Below are 17,600 nucleotides of genomic sequence, written 5' to 3'. Positions count from 1 at the left end.
AATTTTGAATTTGCTTTCCCTTCGCTCCTGGCAGAACGGGGCCTTTTCCTTCCAGCCGCTGGGTCACAGGCAGGAAGTAACACCTGTAAACTACACCCACCTCGCTACCTCGAGTCCACGCACTCTTTATTGACTTTGCAGGTTGTTCAAGGTCCAATTCAGCGGTGATGACGTGTGTTAACCCTTCCGTTCCCGCAGACCTTCCCTGCTATCCACATTCACAGAGCCAAGCTGCGCGCCTTTCCACTCCCGTCCTTTCCCTCACAAGTCCAAACCCCACCGAGTTCCGCGCCGTTCCTTTCAGAAGGTAAACACCCGAAGGACGGGGGTAAAAAAAATACAGCCAGACACAGTTGTAGCGTTCAAAACATTTCATATCTTCCTGGAAGACATTATTTAATATTTTGGCAGAAAACCTACTTGGTCCAGGTTGGAATAGCGAAAAGGAGAGAGCTGTGAAGAGGGGATGAAAGAGGAAATAGAGCCAAGGAAAAATAACAAGTTAAGGGTGTGAGCACACAGGCCTTGCAATAACTGTGAAGCGTTTCCGTAACAGCTGCTGTGCATCCTTGCAGACATTCCCATGACAATTACAAACTTGTTTCTTAAAGCATTGGAGCGCCTGCAGCAGGGAGTGATCCTCAGTCATGGAATCTTCGCCATCTGCGGGTGTAAGATGCAGAGCCTTCTCCTGGGACACAACTGACAGAACAGGATGCCAAACCCAATGGACAATAATACTAACTGGAGGGGTGGGAGTCTATAAGCACACCAGAGCAAAGGTTGATCCAATGACCCATGACGGTTACCTCATAAACGCGAGTGAAGATAAGCCACCTTTCCAAATCCCAGACTCCCACAAACTAGATACTACAGGAAGAGCTTTGGCTCTCAATGGCCTAACACCCCAGGGATTACAGTAAACAATAGACATTTAAGAATGAGCACATGGAGCAGCCTCAATAAAGTTAATTTATGAGGCACACCCCACTACTACAAAAAAAAACATCTTTCCACTAGCTTATGACCCTCCAGCCAAGGACTGCACATACCCTTTCTTACTCCTCCCATCTTCCAGCCAAGAACATGTTACTTTTCATCAGCAACTGCCTGCATCTCAGGTTTGCTCCCAGTCCCGAACACCAGCTCAGGACCCAGCCCCCCAACCCCCATCCCAAATACCTGGAGAGAGGCAGCTGAATTTCACAACTGGTCCAATTCAATGGTCTCCCCAATCCCAGCTACTCTCTCTCCCTGAGACAGAGAGTCACTCAACACCCACCCCATTTGGTTTTGCATCCTACACCTTACCCTGAGGAACGGCAAGGTGTTAATTCAGTTGTGGAGTAACTAGGCTTAACTCATTAATAGTTGAAGAATGACTGTGGAATGGGGAATTGGCAACAAGCCTCCAATGAAGGAGCAATGGCTGAGCAAACAGTGGAGCTGTAACTGTTTATGGGTGGTTCTAAAACAGCTTGATGATTGGGATTGCATGTGGGGTGTGAGAGTTATATCAGGGTTGGCTCTGCACTCTGCCCTTCGTCAATCTGGCGCGGAGGGAATTTAGTCGAGCTTCAGAAACTTCCGCACATCATTTGTTTCCACAGCTTCCACAAAATCCTCGTAACCCTGGGGGGAGCAAGAGTCCATCGATTAAATGTGGGAATAGATTACCAGATCATCCATTCCTGCACACCCCCACCCCACTCCAATTCCGACTCCTCTTTCCAAATAATTTCCTGGTCTGCTTTTCTCCACCCCCCAACACTAAGTAATCTTTGATCCCATGTCCAACACAGTTCCATCCCCTTTAGATGCCTCATGCGCTCACCCTTCCAATTCTCCAGCAATTTCTTGAACACTCTGGCCATCAGATTCCAAAGCCCTCTTATTCAGACCTTTTGCTCATTACTGTCTTGATCATTCCAGCCTTCAGCTTCCACAAGTCTGAGCCCTCAGGTTAACTCCCCACACTGTTCTGCCCTCTGAGCAACCCATTTCTCTAGAATTAAGAAGCTCTTTGCAACTAACTCTGGACAAACAATTATTTTTTCATCCTTTATTAGCCTGGGGAAGAGTTTGTCTGAAAACATACTTATAAAGTGTCCATAAGACGTATCACTAGAATTAGGCTATTCGGTCCATCGAGTCTGCTCCGCCATTTCATCATGGCTAATCCACTCTCAATGCTCTATCCTGCTGCCTTCTCCAGTAACCTTTCATACCAGATGACTTATCCACCTTCAGACCTTTCAGTTTCCCAGGCACCTTCTCCCCAGTAGTAGCAACTGTACTCACTTCTGCTTCCTGACACTCTGAAACTTCCAGCATACTGTTAAGTGTCTCCAACAGTGAAGACTGAGGCAAAAAAAATACGTCCGCCATTACTACCTCTCCAGCATCATTTTCCAGTGGTCCAGTATCTACTCTTGGTTCTCTTTTACTCTTTATATATATGAAGAAACTTTTGGTATCCTCTTTGATCTTATTTGATCTTATTGACCATCTTTCATCCTTTCCTCCCTCTGGCTTTTTAGGTTGCCTTATGTTGGTTTTTAAGAATTTCCCAATTATATAACCCCACTAATTTTTGCTCCATTATATGCCCTCTGTTTTTATGTTGGCTTTGACTTTCCTTGTCGACTGCGGATGTGTCACCTTGCCTTTAGAATACTATTACTACTTTGGGATGCATCTATCCTGCATTCATGTTCACCACCCTCACACCCACATCTGAACACTTTCCTGTAATAAATGCTCCATGCAAATTATACACTGTCTGTAAAGATACCCACTACAGAGTCTTCTGACCACCACTCCAACCTCCGTAGCCTACTCAATTCCACCCTCTGCACGCCAGCCCTGCTGTTCACATTACACGCCAAGCCTCTACTTCTATACACACAGACCTGACTCCCTGCTCCCCACATAAACGTACCAGACACTATTCACCAAGGCCTCTAAATGTCCTGCTTTCTCCTGCACCCCACACAAACAGCCCCCAAACCTCACTCCCCTCCATCCACATACACCCCCCAATCTCCATCCCAATGCAAATAACCCACTTCAAAATATCCATAGAGACATCCAGGAAGAACGCCTGCAAGGTTGTTAGTCACTGGGCTCACTGAGGCTTTCTCTTTCCAGAGGCACGGCCTAACTTAAAGTTTCTACCATTTAAAAAAGTTTTAACCTGCAGATTTCCCACATCAGTTTTCTTTTGGATTTTCAGCCAGTGAGCTTTATTGCACTCCACTTCATCCAAAGAATCTACTCCGAAGGGTGTAATTTTATTTGTTGAGATACAGCACGGAATAGGTCCTCTGAGCCATCCAGCAACACCCCCCCCCTCCTCACCCCCGATTTAATCCTAGCCAAATCACAGCACAATTTACAATGACCAATTAACCAACCAACCGGTACGCCTTTGGACTGTGGGAGGAAACTGGAGCACCCGGAGGAAACCCACGCAGTCACAGGGAGAACGTACAAACTCCTTACAGGCAGGTCACAGTGGGAGAAAGGAACTTGGCCCTTATGTCAGGGTTCTAGGGACTGGTGATTGGGGTTGGAGCCAACTATGCCATCCAGCATCCCACAGACCCCAGCCTTACCCCACAATGTTGGTCACCATTGAAGATCTGAGGAGGCAGTGCGCTGGGGTTTCCCGACTTGCTCCTCATTTCCTCCTTCAACGCGTTATTCTGTGCAATGTCAATCATTTCATACTTGATGCCTTTACTGTCCAAGACACGCGTCACCTCGGACTGCTGGGATTTCACCTGCAATCGATTGAGCAAAGTAACAACAAAATATCAATCATCATAGTGCTCTCCTCTCCCCACAACCCCCACCCCACTGTCGGCAAGCTGGCAAATCCTGTAACGTTTCACTTCTGTAAAACGTCACACATGGATGATAGAAAAATGGAGGGCTATGTGGGAGGAAAGCAGATCAATCTTGGAGTAGGTTATAAGGTTGGCACAGCATCGTGGGCTGAAGGGCCTGTACTGTTCTTCAACAGTGGCTTCTCATCTCACTCCAACTCCCCCTCCCGCCCAAGAATCCCCCAAAACTACAGTACTATGTAAAAGCTTTAGGCACATATATATAGCTAGGGTACCTATGATTTTTACACAGAACTACATTTGTCAATATAGATTGGAGAGCAAGTTTATAAATCTGGGAAGAGCAAAGAATGTTGGGAATGGTGAGGGAAGGGCAGGTGGCAGAGGAGGAGTGGCAGGGGTGGGAGATGGCACGGGTGCAGACTCACCCAGCCCTGAGACACTAGGCAAGGTCACTGTTGGATTCTCAACAATTGGTTTATTGATCATTATGGAATGTCTCTCTGGTGCTTTCTGCTCCCTTCCACGTTTCCCAGCCACGATTCCCTGCTCCCTGCTATATATACGTGCCTAAGACTTTTTCCACAATACTGTAGTAATTTCATCCTTCTCCATGCATATGCTGGTTTTCCCTCATATACCATTCTCCACAACATCCCATCCTTGGATCTGTTTGCTTCCCAGCTCCTAAATAAAACCTTCCAACCCTTTCGATCCCTTCTTGCCTCCAAGCCCATCATCACTCAGCCTACTCTCCAACCAACCTCGTTCCTTCACCATTCCTTCACAACAACTGGACTCTTGTTCCTTTTGGTTTTGGTCAGATTCCCCAAATCCGCTGCTCTCTGCCTCAGTTCTCAAGGATGCACTGACTTCTAGCTTTTCTCTAAAAGGATTGAACAAGTGAAGCTGGATGGAACCCTGGGTACAAATGTCCACCTTAAATCATAGTCACAATCCTCAGCTGTCAGATTGGTTTTAGATGGCGGGGGTGGTGTACGTACTGACCAGAGACACACACTGAGGAAATGTGCAGAAGATAGAACTGCCTTAGCCCATGGTACATGAGCCCATCTACAAAGAACGAGCCTGGCTGATCATTTTCAACTTTTGAAATATTATTGCATCAAACGTCCCTGCTCATTGAGAACTGAGAAAGAAGCCACAGAACCTGCAGAACCCATCTGGCTTGTATCAAGCTGGAGATGTGGGGAGGGTGATCGGCAGTGAAGTATTTAATGCAAATTTTAACTTCAGTGATTATTTATTTTTAATAAAACACTCAGGGTTACAAGGCCAATGAATTCAGCTAATACTTGGGTAAGCATCACACTGAAATGTCACGACATGTGCACAGTTAATTCACAAAATTCCTACAGGCTTCATACCTTCCCATATTTTTAAGATAACTTTCACTTGGGCCTTTGTGGCTCCTAGATTCCGTCAGAAAATTGTTTGTTATATGCTATGTCATATGACGTTGGTGTTCATGGTCTATCCATGATCATGACTGTTCTTGGCGAATTTTTCTACAGAAGTGGTTTGCCATTATCTCCTTCTGGGCAGTGTCTTTACAAGACAGGTAACCCCAGCCATTATCTACACCTTTCGGAGATTGTCTGCCTGGCGCCAGTGGTCGCATAATTAGGACTTGCTATATGAAACGGCTGCTCATACGACCATCCATCACCTGCTCCCATGGTTTCACTTGACCCTGATCGGGGGCCAAGCAGGTGCTACACCTTGCCCAAGGGTGACCTGCAGGCTAGCGGAGGGAAAGAGTGCTTACACCTCCTTTGGTAAAGATATATCTCCACCCTGCCACCCAACATAATTAAATACAAGTTAAATACATTGATGTGGGGCTGAGATTTTGTTTAACCTAGTGCAGATTAACAACAGTAGGCTTCCCTAGCTGCAACATTATTTAACACTGAATCAAACAAACTTGAGCAGGTGGTGGTTTAGGTAGGGAAAGCCTCAACTTCAGATCCTTAGAAGCTGAAGGCATAGGTCTCATTGGTATGAAGGAGAGGCCAGAGTTAGAGGAGCAAAAATAGTTCAGAAAGTTATAGGTGCAGTGAAAGTTGTGGAACTGGAGATGGGCAAGGATGTGCAACAAGGCTTCGCTCCCCGACAAGTTCAATGCCTTTTATGCTCGTTTTGTCCTTCACAACATGAAGGCACCTTCACAAACTCCGACAGACCCTGACAGCCCTGTGAGAACATCCCTCAGGAGGGGAAGCCCACGGAAAGCATCTGGCCCAGATGGGATACTTGCCCGAGTACTAAAGACTGGTGCTAATTAACCGGCTGGAGTGGTCACTGAGATCTTTAACCTCTTGCTTCAGCAGTCTGAGGTATCCACCTACTTCAAGCAGGCTTCAGTTATACCGGTGCCTAAGGAGAACGTAGTAAGATGCCTAATGACTATCATCTAGTGGCACTTACATGCACGTGATTAAGTGCCTTGAGAAGGTTGTGATGAAACATATCAACTCCTGCCTGAGCCCCATCACAAGGAGCTTTCTGCAGCAAAGTCAGAGTGGACACCATCTATTTAAGTGCTGTCACAGATACAAGGTTCATATGTTACTGAGTCTGTTAGCTGGAGTACTGTAAGTGAGAAGGGTAAAGTGTGAATGGAGTATACTTTGAAGAGAATAGATTTATATAAATACATTGGTTGGATTTTAACGACAATCCAAAAAAAAACTCATGATATTCTTCTGAATAAGATTCATAAGTTGATCGAAAATCTAATCTGATGGGAATTCCAGTTCTCACAATCCAAATTATTGCTGGCCTGCAATTCCATCACAACAATACTCATCCAGGAAAGTGTTTTTCAGCTGGAGTTGAGGATTGTCCAAATTAATTGGCAACAGATGTTGAGTGAGCTCAGGTTTGGATGGGTCAGGAATTGTGTGGAAGGCTCAGCACATACTTGGCCAGAATTAGTCTGTCTTACAAAGCAGCTTTGCCTATTCATTACATCTGCTCCAGGAGGCCAGGAAACAGTCATGTCCAGAGTGGTTTCTGAGCTGAACCCCAGCTTTAGGCGTCAATTGGAGATCAGGCCTCCAAGGCACTATTTACCAGGAACATTTTCAACAGGCATTGAGCAATATTATGGCATACATTGAAGTTATTTAAATGCTTCGTTTTAAATGAAAACCAAAGTATTTAATCTAAAAGCAAGTCTTCACAGGTTCTTGTAAATACAATGACATCTACTCAATCATTCCAAAGGGCAGTTCCTGGATGAAGTTCAAGTTCAGTTTATTGTCATTCAACTCTACACACGTATATTGCCAAATGAAACAATGTTCCAATGGACCAACACGGTGTATATAACTCACACAGTAATATTAGCAAAAATAATTAACAAATAATAAGGTGCATAAGGACATAAAGGACAAGCAATTCAACCATTAACTGGAGCCAGAGTGGCTGCTGCGTCTGGACGTGCCAGTATCTCGGAAGTTCCCATGCACAGTTTGCTTTCAACACTACAGCTTCTCTATTAGTACGGAGTTGGTGTCAGGATGAACGGCTGACATGAATAATGCAAACCCTTCAGCCATCTGAAGATCCCACACAGCACTCCCTCTCCACCACACTATGTCTTTGACTCTGCAAGTAAGAACTATACATCTGGACTTGATGCCGCCGAATCTGTGGCATGAAGCAAGTTTCATTCCTGCTGGCAGCCTTTACAGTTTATATATTAGTTTGCTGCTTGCCAGAAGCTAAAGATGGGAAGGAAGAGAAACAGAGGGATATCAGATGACCAAGAGGGTGAAAAAGATGTACATCACACCATTCATGCACAGCACCTGATGAGAGCAATGCTTGCAAATCTGAACTGGGTTACATAGAACCAATTATTTGTTAATGACTGTCTTATTCATTGTAGCATTGTTTTATAAACTCGAGGGGCTAGCAAAGATTATATGGGACGTGAAGGACCACTATACGGCTTGTTTGGAAATAGGAATGGAAGGCCTTCTGATAAAGAAAAATAGCTTCCAGTGCAAGATTCAGGAACAAAGTACACAAATTTAAGATAATTGTCAAAAAAAAACAAAAGGGAGACAAGATGTTGTAATGATCCTGTTGAATAACCCAAAAGTGGTAAAAGCAAAGTCAATATTATCATCTAGAAGGGAATTAAATAGAAAACTATTTGAGGGCTGTGGAAATAGAGACGGCAGGGGGTACATTGGAAAACATTTTCAGAGGGAGAGCTCAAGGTCAGGCTAAGTGGTTAACACCAGGATTGATTTTTCCATTCCTGATCTGTACTTAGGATTCATGAATATCCATTTCTGCTCCTTATTGATTGAGTAGCAGTTCCTCAGGATAGCACTAAATCAGCATTGCCAAGAAATCCTAACCAGGAAAGATGATATTTTAACAAAGTTGAGATGCAACATGACTCTTGAAAGTAAGGCGACAGACACAACCCAAGCACAAGTAAAAATTCCACTTTTCTGTGGTAAACCTATCTGGCTGACGTTCCTATTGATATAGATACTGAATGACTTGAGGTACAACACAGAAATGGACAATTCAATGCAGAAGCCTTCCAGGCTATCAAACGGGCCTCCTCACACACTTTCCTCCCACCTCATACTTAGCAAGACTCTTCCTAACATCCTCTAATCTGCGTGTAAGTTTGATATTCATACCACTCAACACGTAACTGAATTTCATTCAAATTCCCTGCTTGATTTAATGTTGATTGCTACACATAAATGCTCTGTAATTCTCCCCTCAAGAAATCACTACCCGGATTATTGGGGGGGTGGGGGGAATGAGATGGGAAGTAAGGAAATGAAGGAAATGGCGGATGAACTGAATAAGTATTTTGCATCAGTCTTCACTGCCGAAGACAACAGTAGCATGCCGGAAGTACAAGAATGTCAAGGGGCAGAAGTGAGTGCAGTTGCTATTACAAGGGAGATGGTGCTTGGGAAACTAAAAGGTCTTAAGGTAGATAAGTCACCTGGACCTGATGTACTACACCCCAGGGTTCTGAAATAGTTAGCTGAAGAGATTGTGGAGGCATCAGTAATGATCTTTCAATAATCAATAGAGTTTGGCATGGTTCCAGAGGACTGGAAAACTGCAAATATCACTCCACTATTCACGAACGGAGGAAGGTAGAATAAAAGAAATTATAGGTGGTTTAGCCTGACCTCAGTGGCTGGAAAATGTTGGAGTAGATTGTTAAGGATGTGGTTTTCGGGTACTTGAAAGCAGCTGACAAAATAAGCCAAAGTCCCCATGGTTTCCTTAAGGGAAAATCTTGCCTGACAAAACTGTTGGAATTCTTTGAAGAAATAACAAATAATGATAGATAAAGGACAATCGGTGGATGTTGTGTACTTGGATCCTCGGAAGGTGTCACACACGGGGCTACTAAACAAAAGCCAGGGTATTACAGGAAAATACTAGCATAGATATTAGGATTGGCTGATTGGCAGGAAGCAAAGAGTAGGAATAAAGGGATCCTTTTCTGATCTGGCTGCCAGTGACTAGTGATGTTCCACAGGGGTCTGTTGTTGTATGCCAATGATTTGGATGATGAAATTGATGGCTTGCTGAGTGAGTTTGCGGATGACACAAAGATAGGTGGAGGGGCAGGCAGTGTTAAAAAAGTGGAGGGGCTGCATAAGGTTTCAGATCAGGAGAATGGGCAAAAAGGTGGCAGATGGAATACCGTGTCCGCAAGTGTCATGCACTTTGATAGAAGGAATAACTATTTTCTAAATAGGGAGAAAATTCGAAAATCTGAGGTGCAAAGGGATTTGGGAGTCCTCATGCAGGATTCTCTAAAGGTTAATTTGCAGCAATTGATGACTTTGGTCCTGTACTCGCTGAAATTTAGAAGAATGGGGGGGGGGTCTAACTAAGAACTATCAAATGTCGAAAGACCCACAAACTCAAAACAGAGGGATATAATTTCATAATTTACAACAGAGATGAAGAGGAATTTCTTAGCCAGAGGGTGGCAAATCTGAAGAATTCGTTGCCACAGGTGGCTATAGAGGCCAGGTCACTGTGTGCATTTAAATTGGAGGTTGATAGGTTCTTGATTAGTCAAGGTGTGAAAGGTTATGGGGAGAAGCAGGAGAGTGGGGTTAAGATGGGAATGGATCTGACATGATACAATGGTGGAGCAAACTTGATGGGCCAAATGGCCTAATCCTGCTCCTACGTCGTATAGCATCTATACTAAGTGGACCCTTACATAATGTTAATATTTTATCTGTCCTTTACAACCCTTTCTTGTGGTCATAACTTCTGGTCTCTACTTACGGTTTGTAGATTCGTCAGATTCAACCCTCTTGTGACATTACTAGAGATTTTTATTAGGTTTTCAAAGCTGAGATACAATGGAACTAAAATGGCAGGTCACAATCACCTTGCGCATACTGACTCGCACAAGATCCCAGCCATACAGCAAATTCTCATGCTTTCATGGTCTTACCTGTATCACAGGAGCCTTCTACTCCCATTCAAATCTCACGCTGGTCGATCTCCATTGTCGCATCACCAGCACAACCTTTCCTTTAGCAGTTTGGAGCCTCTAGCTCTCGAATTCCTTCACTATACCGTATCTTTCTGCTACTCCCGCACCATCCCTTCTCCCCATACACACAAAGTACTCATTTTAAACTTAACTGTTTGATCAAGTTTTTTTAAAAAAATCATTCACCTAAATATTTCCTTAAGCGATTTGTTATCAAGTCTTGTTTGACACTGCATTAATGAGCCATGATTTTTTTTAAAAAACATATCAAAGGCATGTACAGTATAAAGTGCATACAAATATAGATATAAATTAGAGTTGAATGTGCACAAATTACTATTTTCAAAGATTGCCTTTAAACAGATGAAAGCTAAATATTTTAAGTAAGCATAACCGCACTGGTTGATGATCATCACACTCACCGTTCATAAAACTGGGTCTACAAAATACATCCTGAAACAAAGGCTTTGCCAAACCTGGATTAATGTCAATTTCCTTCTCAATTAATTTACTTATTAAACAGGAGTCCTTTTAACTGGACCGCGGAACAGTTTACAAAATTTACCTTAAAAAAATAACACTGAGCATCAAACCTGAAATCCAATTAAAGCGCATTAATAAACCTGATTAGTTCAAATTTACTCATCTTTCCAGGGAATTTGCATTTCGTTTGCAGGTTTAGTCAACGTGTTATATGTGTAATAGAACAAACCCCAGTCTAATCCTCGCGATACATTTGTTGCACCAATTTTGTTTTCTTTCTGAGACGAGGGGAGATGGAGCAACGTCAAAGATTACTACCTCCTTTTAAAAAAAAAGGCCAAGGAAGAACAAGTCGTATATAAGTGTTGCAGACGGAGTTACAATGGTGGAACGGGAGACGAGGAAGAATCGGATGTCAAGAGAACAGATGGTGTCTATATGAATGGAAGAGATTGGTGGGGTGGGGCGGCGTGGGTGTAAAACTCGCAGCTGAATTACAATAAAGGGATTTCGAAAATGATGTTGCTAAATGAGAGTGGCTTTAATCAAATCAGACTATACAATAACTAAAGTGGTGCGGGATCTTGCTCGGTTACGCAAACCCGCTGCCCGGGTTCCTTGGCCACTTTCTGCAGATCCTTCACCGGGTGTGTCAGTTTCTCCATCCTCACCGTTCCTGCTAACAAAAGACATTTCAGCATCTTTACACCGCCATTGCCTCTTTTCATTCCTTCGCTCTCCGCTCCCCATTCTGCTGCACACTCACCTCCCTGGAGCCGGCAACGGTTGTGTAATACACTCTTATACTCATTTCGCTGCTGATACTCCGTGTCTCTCTCTCTCACACACACAGATCCACAGACACTAACTTCCAAGCGGAGCCTCGCCATGTGATTTATCACGGCCAATAGGAAAACCTTCCGTTCACCGCGTCAGGAAGTTCAGGGACCGTCTTTAAATGGACAAATAACAGTTCTTGTTAGCTTCAGTGGTATTGCAATACTGTACCACATTTACGCTCGTTGCTTCAACTTTCCATCTTCAATAAAAATACAAGGGTATTTGCAGTATAAAGTTGTGTGTGTGTGGGGGGGGGAACGGCGAACAATGGATTAGATCAAATATATATACTCAGTTAAATGCCAATTGTTTTCTGGGTAAACATTTTACTTTGGGCATTCTGCCCATCAATCACCCACGGGCCTGATTCACCATGCACTAGAGAAGCGCAAAGCTTTCTGTACACTCCACACTAAGCACTGGCAGGTCAGTTTCAGGACAGAGAAATATGTAATATATTCCATTCAACATTTAAGATTCAAGCAACACACATAAAAGTTGCTGGTGAATGCAGCAGGCCAGGCAGCATCTCTAGGAACAGGTACAGTCGACGTTTCGGGCCGAGACCCTTCGTCAGGACTAACTGAAAGAAGAGCTAGTAAGAGATTTGAAAGTGGGAGGGAGAGGGGGAGATCCAAAATGATAGGAGAAGACAGCAGGGGGAGGGATGGAGCCAAGAGCTGGACAGTTGATTGGCAAAAGGGATATGAGAGGATCATGGGACAGGAGGCCTAAGGAGAAAGAAAGGGGGAGGGGGGAAACCCAGAGGATGGGCAAGGGGGATCTCCCAGTCTGCATCGGGTCTCGCCAATATATAGAAGGCCACAACAGGAGCACCGGACGCAGTATATCACCCCAGCCGACTCACAGGTGAAGTGCTGCCTCACCTGGAAGGGCTGTCTGGGGCCCTGAATGGTGGTAAGGGAGGAAGTGTAAGGGCATTTGTAGCACTTGTTCCGCTTACAAGGATAAGTGCCAGGAGGGAGATCGGTGGGGAGGGATGGGGGGGGGATGAATGGACAAGAGTCGCGTAGAGAGCAATCCCTGCAGAAAGCGGGGGTGGGGGGGGAGGGAAAGATGTGCTTAGTGGTGGGATCCAGTTGGAGGTGGCAGAAGTTACGGAGAATTATATGTTGGACCCGGAGGCTGGTGGGATGGTAGGTGAGGACAAGGGGAACCCTATTCCTAATGGGGTGGCGGGAGGATGGAGTGAGAGCAGATGTGCGTGAAATGGGGGAGATGCATTTGAGAGCAGAGTTGATGGTGGAGGAAGGGAAGCCCCTTTCTTGTTTAACATCATTTCCTGCCCGCAAGTGTAAGGAGAACGAAGTAATGGTTACTCTGAATCCGATGCAGCACAAAACACACAAAAGATAAAGAATACAATCATTTTAAAAATGCACAATAAATACATAAGATACTGTAGTTTAAATGTATAGATTGATTGTATGTCCATAAAGTGACAGCAGGCTACATAAGGTGACTGATGGGCAATAATAAAGTAGTGGTGGGTTTTTGGGCGGAGGTACTAATCAGCTTTACTGCTTGGGGAAAGTAACTGTTTTTGAGTCTGGTGGTCCTGGCATGGACGCTATGTAGCCTCTTCCCTGATGGGAGTAGGTCAAACAGTCCATGAGCAAGGTGTGTCTTAAAAATACCTGGAACTTGGTTCTTTGTAATTGTTATCCATGACATTAGACATTTGCATTTCTAAAACATAAAGTGCGATAAATATGGGACCGTGCAGAAGCAGATAACCTGGAATATTTACTCAAAAAGGTAAATATATTTCAGATTTTCAATATGTGCAGCTTTTTTGATTTTAACACACAATGTAAACCTGTTTCTATTCCCATAAATATTATGCTTTTTGGGTTGATTTTGTTCTTGGTGTTTTGCTCCGTGAAATGTAGGGAGCTGCACAACAATTGAACTCCACCTGATCTGCATCACACCACCTTGTATTTGTAGTTATCTGTGCATGGTAACAAATCAACTGAATACTAAACAATTGTTCAGCCTAGATTTCTGCAATGGACACAAATTTGCAACTGACTTCATATACACAAGTCAGCCACCCAAACTCAGAACACAATAGCTGAAACACACACGGAACTTTTTGAATTAACATTCTCAAATATAGCCTACATTAAATTAGGCTTGGTGTTCGATTGTGTCCTTATTTCATTAACTCTAGAGGCACTGTGAAAACTAATTTCCTCTTTCTGAAATTAATCTATAAATGGTTAGAATTTAATTTCTTCTCTCATTTTATGATGTAACACCTGCATTTTATTCAAGTACATCATAGTTCCTGTGACAATTACTTGAATTTACACAGTAAATGTGCATCAAGATGCTTCACAAAGCACAGTCAGAACAACGTAGCACCAAACTACAGAGCAGGGCACAAGCCATGTGCAAGAGATATCCATGAGGTGTAAATTTGGAGGAGAGGGAAACCATGCAGCACTCTGAATAAGTCAAAAGTATTGCTGGGCAAGGAGTCAGTCAATTGGAAAGTGTAAAATGTGTCAACAAAATTAACCCTTGGAAGAACCTGGCCCTCATCTTCTCTCGGGACAAGACATCATTGCGGGCAACAGAAAGCAGCAAATTGGAAACTCAGGTTGAGTACATAATTTTGTTTCCACAAGGAATTTTGATACCTGAAATAATGTAAGCTAATGACAGATTCCAAGTTACCACAGGATCAGCCAGTAAAATATAAATTTTATTTGCAAATACAAACATAATCTATTAAATTTATAAATAATTCTGGCATTATAAACATAGAAAAAGTTAAAAGCAGTATAAACGGATGTGTTTTCAAGGCAAAGGAGATGGTGTGAATTTGACTATCACAAATCCCCATTTTATCAGATGAAATATCCTGAGCTATGGCTCAATTTGCAGGGTACTTTCCAGTTACATTAGACATAAATTATTCCCTATATCCTTGCATCTTTATATTTTTCAGTATGAAAAAAATACAAAGTTTCATAGTCTGGTGGAAGTTCAGAAATAGTCTAATTTTGCATCAAATATTATACAAAGGAAAGCTTTTATTCACAGACCACTGGACAACGTGAATCACTCATGGGACTTAGATAAATACAGCAAATAATTAATATTACTTTATTTACAGATGAGGTTTTTCAATGCACAAATGCAGGAAATGGACTGAAAACAAGCTTGTCTGTCCATATTTGACAGAAACACCCTGAGAAACTCGGACTGAAAATCTTTCAATTTGTTACTAACTATTATAGCATTGCCCAAAGTAAGGATCTTCTACAAGTAACTGTTCAACAATGCTTCTTGATCAGGCCCTAGGTTCACTTTATTCAAGGTTAAATACAAAATCATTTTTGTCACAGTTAACTGGAACAGAGTGCAGTTTCAATTGTGCATCTAACATGCTCAGGGCCATTTTAATACACTCCACTTTTGAGATTTCAAGAAAGGCCTGAAAACAGTCCACTTAATTCATTTTTTCAACATTTTCCTGCACAAGTGAGGTTCTAGTTTTGATTGTTTAGTTGCAATTCAACTCTTAATGCTCCCAACTTGCATTTGGATCATCTGATAGATTCACAGAGGAAAAGAAAATCAGATTGGCATAAATCGACAGGAAGGGAGAAATCTGCACGTGCATCAGTTCCCAGTGTGACAATACATACAAATGTCCATTTCTTGGTCTGGAAGAGGATTCATTTTGAGTGCAATATTTACCAAAGAACAAAACAAATTTAAAATTAATAGAGATTGACTCTGCTGAGGTGGTGTGGACCAGAAAAATTACTCATACACATTCCTGTCCAATTACACCACAGAGTAAACACATACCACCAGTAGTGAGGCATAAAATTACAGAGATATCAACAATACTGCACAGCAATATCTGGGTATAAAAACTGAAAATGCTTTCAGAAATTTATTCATTAATTCTCTTTCTTCTTCTGGACTGTGCTTTAACTTTTGCCGATAAAAGTAACTTGTTCCTTAAAAGCCTTCTCATCCAAAAGTTCATCAATATAACACTATATCTACCTCTAAATTTAGTCAACAAAATCTCTTCTCTTCCAAAATAGATTTGGCTGTTCACTGAAAAGTGTTCATCAATTCCCATCCTTAGGATTTTATTTTAACTACAAACTGCAGTTTCAGTTTGAAGTTTTACTGACAAAAAGTTCATTTGAATTGGAACTAGCACTAGAAATATTTATGAAAAATTGCTGGAAACAAGTTGGGCAGCAACTGTGGAAAGGGAAAGAATGAACAATGTAGTGCTGACAAAGATTATCGATCTGTAACAGGTGCCATCTGACTAGATAACTCCAACACTTTCGCGTTTCAGGCATCTGCAGCCTGACTCTCAAAGCTTCATCTGCTTTGCAGGTTGCCAGAAATATTGCTACTTTCATTTGGAAGAGGAGGACAGTTTAAAAGGCAGATGCAGCAAGAATATTTACCACAATCACAATGGTAGCATGCAAATGAATGCCGCTGTCTAGCACCCCAAAGGTGCAAGTCACACAATTGTGATGAGATCATCTCTGTTGCAAGTTACAAGAAAGTACCAATGTGGCAAGTTTGTGAAATATTTTCTTGAATTAATTTCAATGAAGGCATTTTTTGACAGGTTTTAAGATCCAATGGAGTGGCCCCACCCACCTTCCCAGCAACCGACTGCTTACGTTCACTGTGTGATACAGTTGTCACCCATATCCTGAGCGTATCGGTCGGATATCATTGTTCGCAACTCATCAATATCTCTGCCCAGCTGCCTCACTTCAGCCAGTTTCTTGGTCAGCTGCTCAATGCTTTGCCAGTCTCCTTCTTCTGCACTGGTGTAATGCATTGCTGAGAATACAGAATTGAACACAAAATAAAGTCTACACTAGGAAAATATCATTTGCTCAATTTATGTAGAAATATCTCTAAAGTCTTCATGGTTAATCCAGTCCCACTGAATTCATATCTAATCACTGTGACCATCAATGCCATATTAAACCATATTGTAGGTTATAAATACTGTAATCAGAAAAGGGTAATGCCCTCACCATTTCCCAGCAATTTCTCAGTGACAACACTTCACTGCCAATTTTGTTCAGTAAATTCAGAATATATAGAATGTATTGTCAGAGCCTACTCATTTCATAAAGTACTTGCCATAGACAGGCAGTGCCTAACACATTGCATCTTGTCAATCTCTGAAGTTCCTGTTCTCAAAATACAATTAAGTATTGTTATCAAACTCCATTTCATTCTCACACTACCAACAGCTATCATCGTTCTCTCCACAGTACAAAATCTGTCTCCTTTGCTTGGGGCACCGCAGTAGCGTAGTGGTTAGTGTGACACTATTACAGCTCAGGGCATCGGAGTTCAATCCTGGTGCCCTCTATAAGGAGTCTCTGTACGTCCTCCCTGTGGATCGTGTGGGTTTTCTTCGGGTCCTCCAGTTTCTTCCCACAGTCTAATGATGCACCAGGTAGGTTAATTAGTCATTGTAAATTGCCCAGTGATTAGGTTAGGGTTAACTCCGGGTTGCTGGGATTGATGTAGCTCAAGGACTGGGAAAAACTATTCTGTGGCATCTCTCTAAATAAAATAAAATTAATCTAAACATTGAATCACAATCTTTCTGCTTGAACTTATACCACCCAGTCACCTGCGTTAAGGGAAGAAAACTAATGGAAACAGCAACTTTAAGTAGGCATAGCTATCATACATTTCCAAATATTTGCCAAATTCAAAGTAAATTTATTATCCAAGTACATAAATGTCACCACATACAATCTTGAGACTAATTTGCTTGCATGCATACTCAATACGTCCATAATAGAATAACAACCATATTAGAATCAATAAAAGACTGC

The 17,600-nt window shown here is 42.5% G+C and overlaps 2 protein-coding genes across 4 annotated transcripts in view; both read right to left on the bottom strand.

Moving 5' to 3' along the window:
• Window positions 1-362: 362 nt before the first annotated feature.
• Window positions 363-11,765, bottom strand: LOC134338148 (SH3 domain-binding glutamic acid-rich-like protein 3). Its single transcript, XM_063033737.1, is given in 4 exon segments — window positions 363-1,632; window positions 3,618-3,785; window positions 11,642-11,707; window positions 11,709-11,765. Coding segments are annotated over 4 exon segments (357 nt in total). The 3' UTR covers window positions 363-1,566.
• Window positions 11,766-14,428: 2,663 nt separating this feature from the next.
• Window positions 14,429-17,600, bottom strand: part of cep85 (centrosomal protein 85) — a 100,040-nt gene continuing 96,868 nt past the window's right edge. For all 3 annotated transcript variants that reach the window (XM_063033734.1, XM_063033736.1, XM_063033735.1), the window contains one exon: window positions 14,429-16,581. In XM_063033734.1, coding sequence (XP_062889804.1) covers window positions 16,418-16,581 — 164 coding nt within the window. In that variant the 3' untranslated portion in view covers window positions 14,429-16,417. The remainder of the gene's footprint in view (window positions 16,582-17,600) is intronic.

Source organism: Mobula hypostoma, chromosome 26 (assembly GCF_963921235.1).
Source record: "Mobula hypostoma chromosome 26, sMobHyp1.1, whole genome shotgun sequence".
In the NCBI taxonomy this organism is placed as follows: domain Eukaryota; kingdom Metazoa; phylum Chordata; class Chondrichthyes; order Myliobatiformes; family Myliobatidae; genus Mobula; species Mobula hypostoma.
This window is presented reverse-complemented; position numbering and strand designations above follow the sequence as displayed.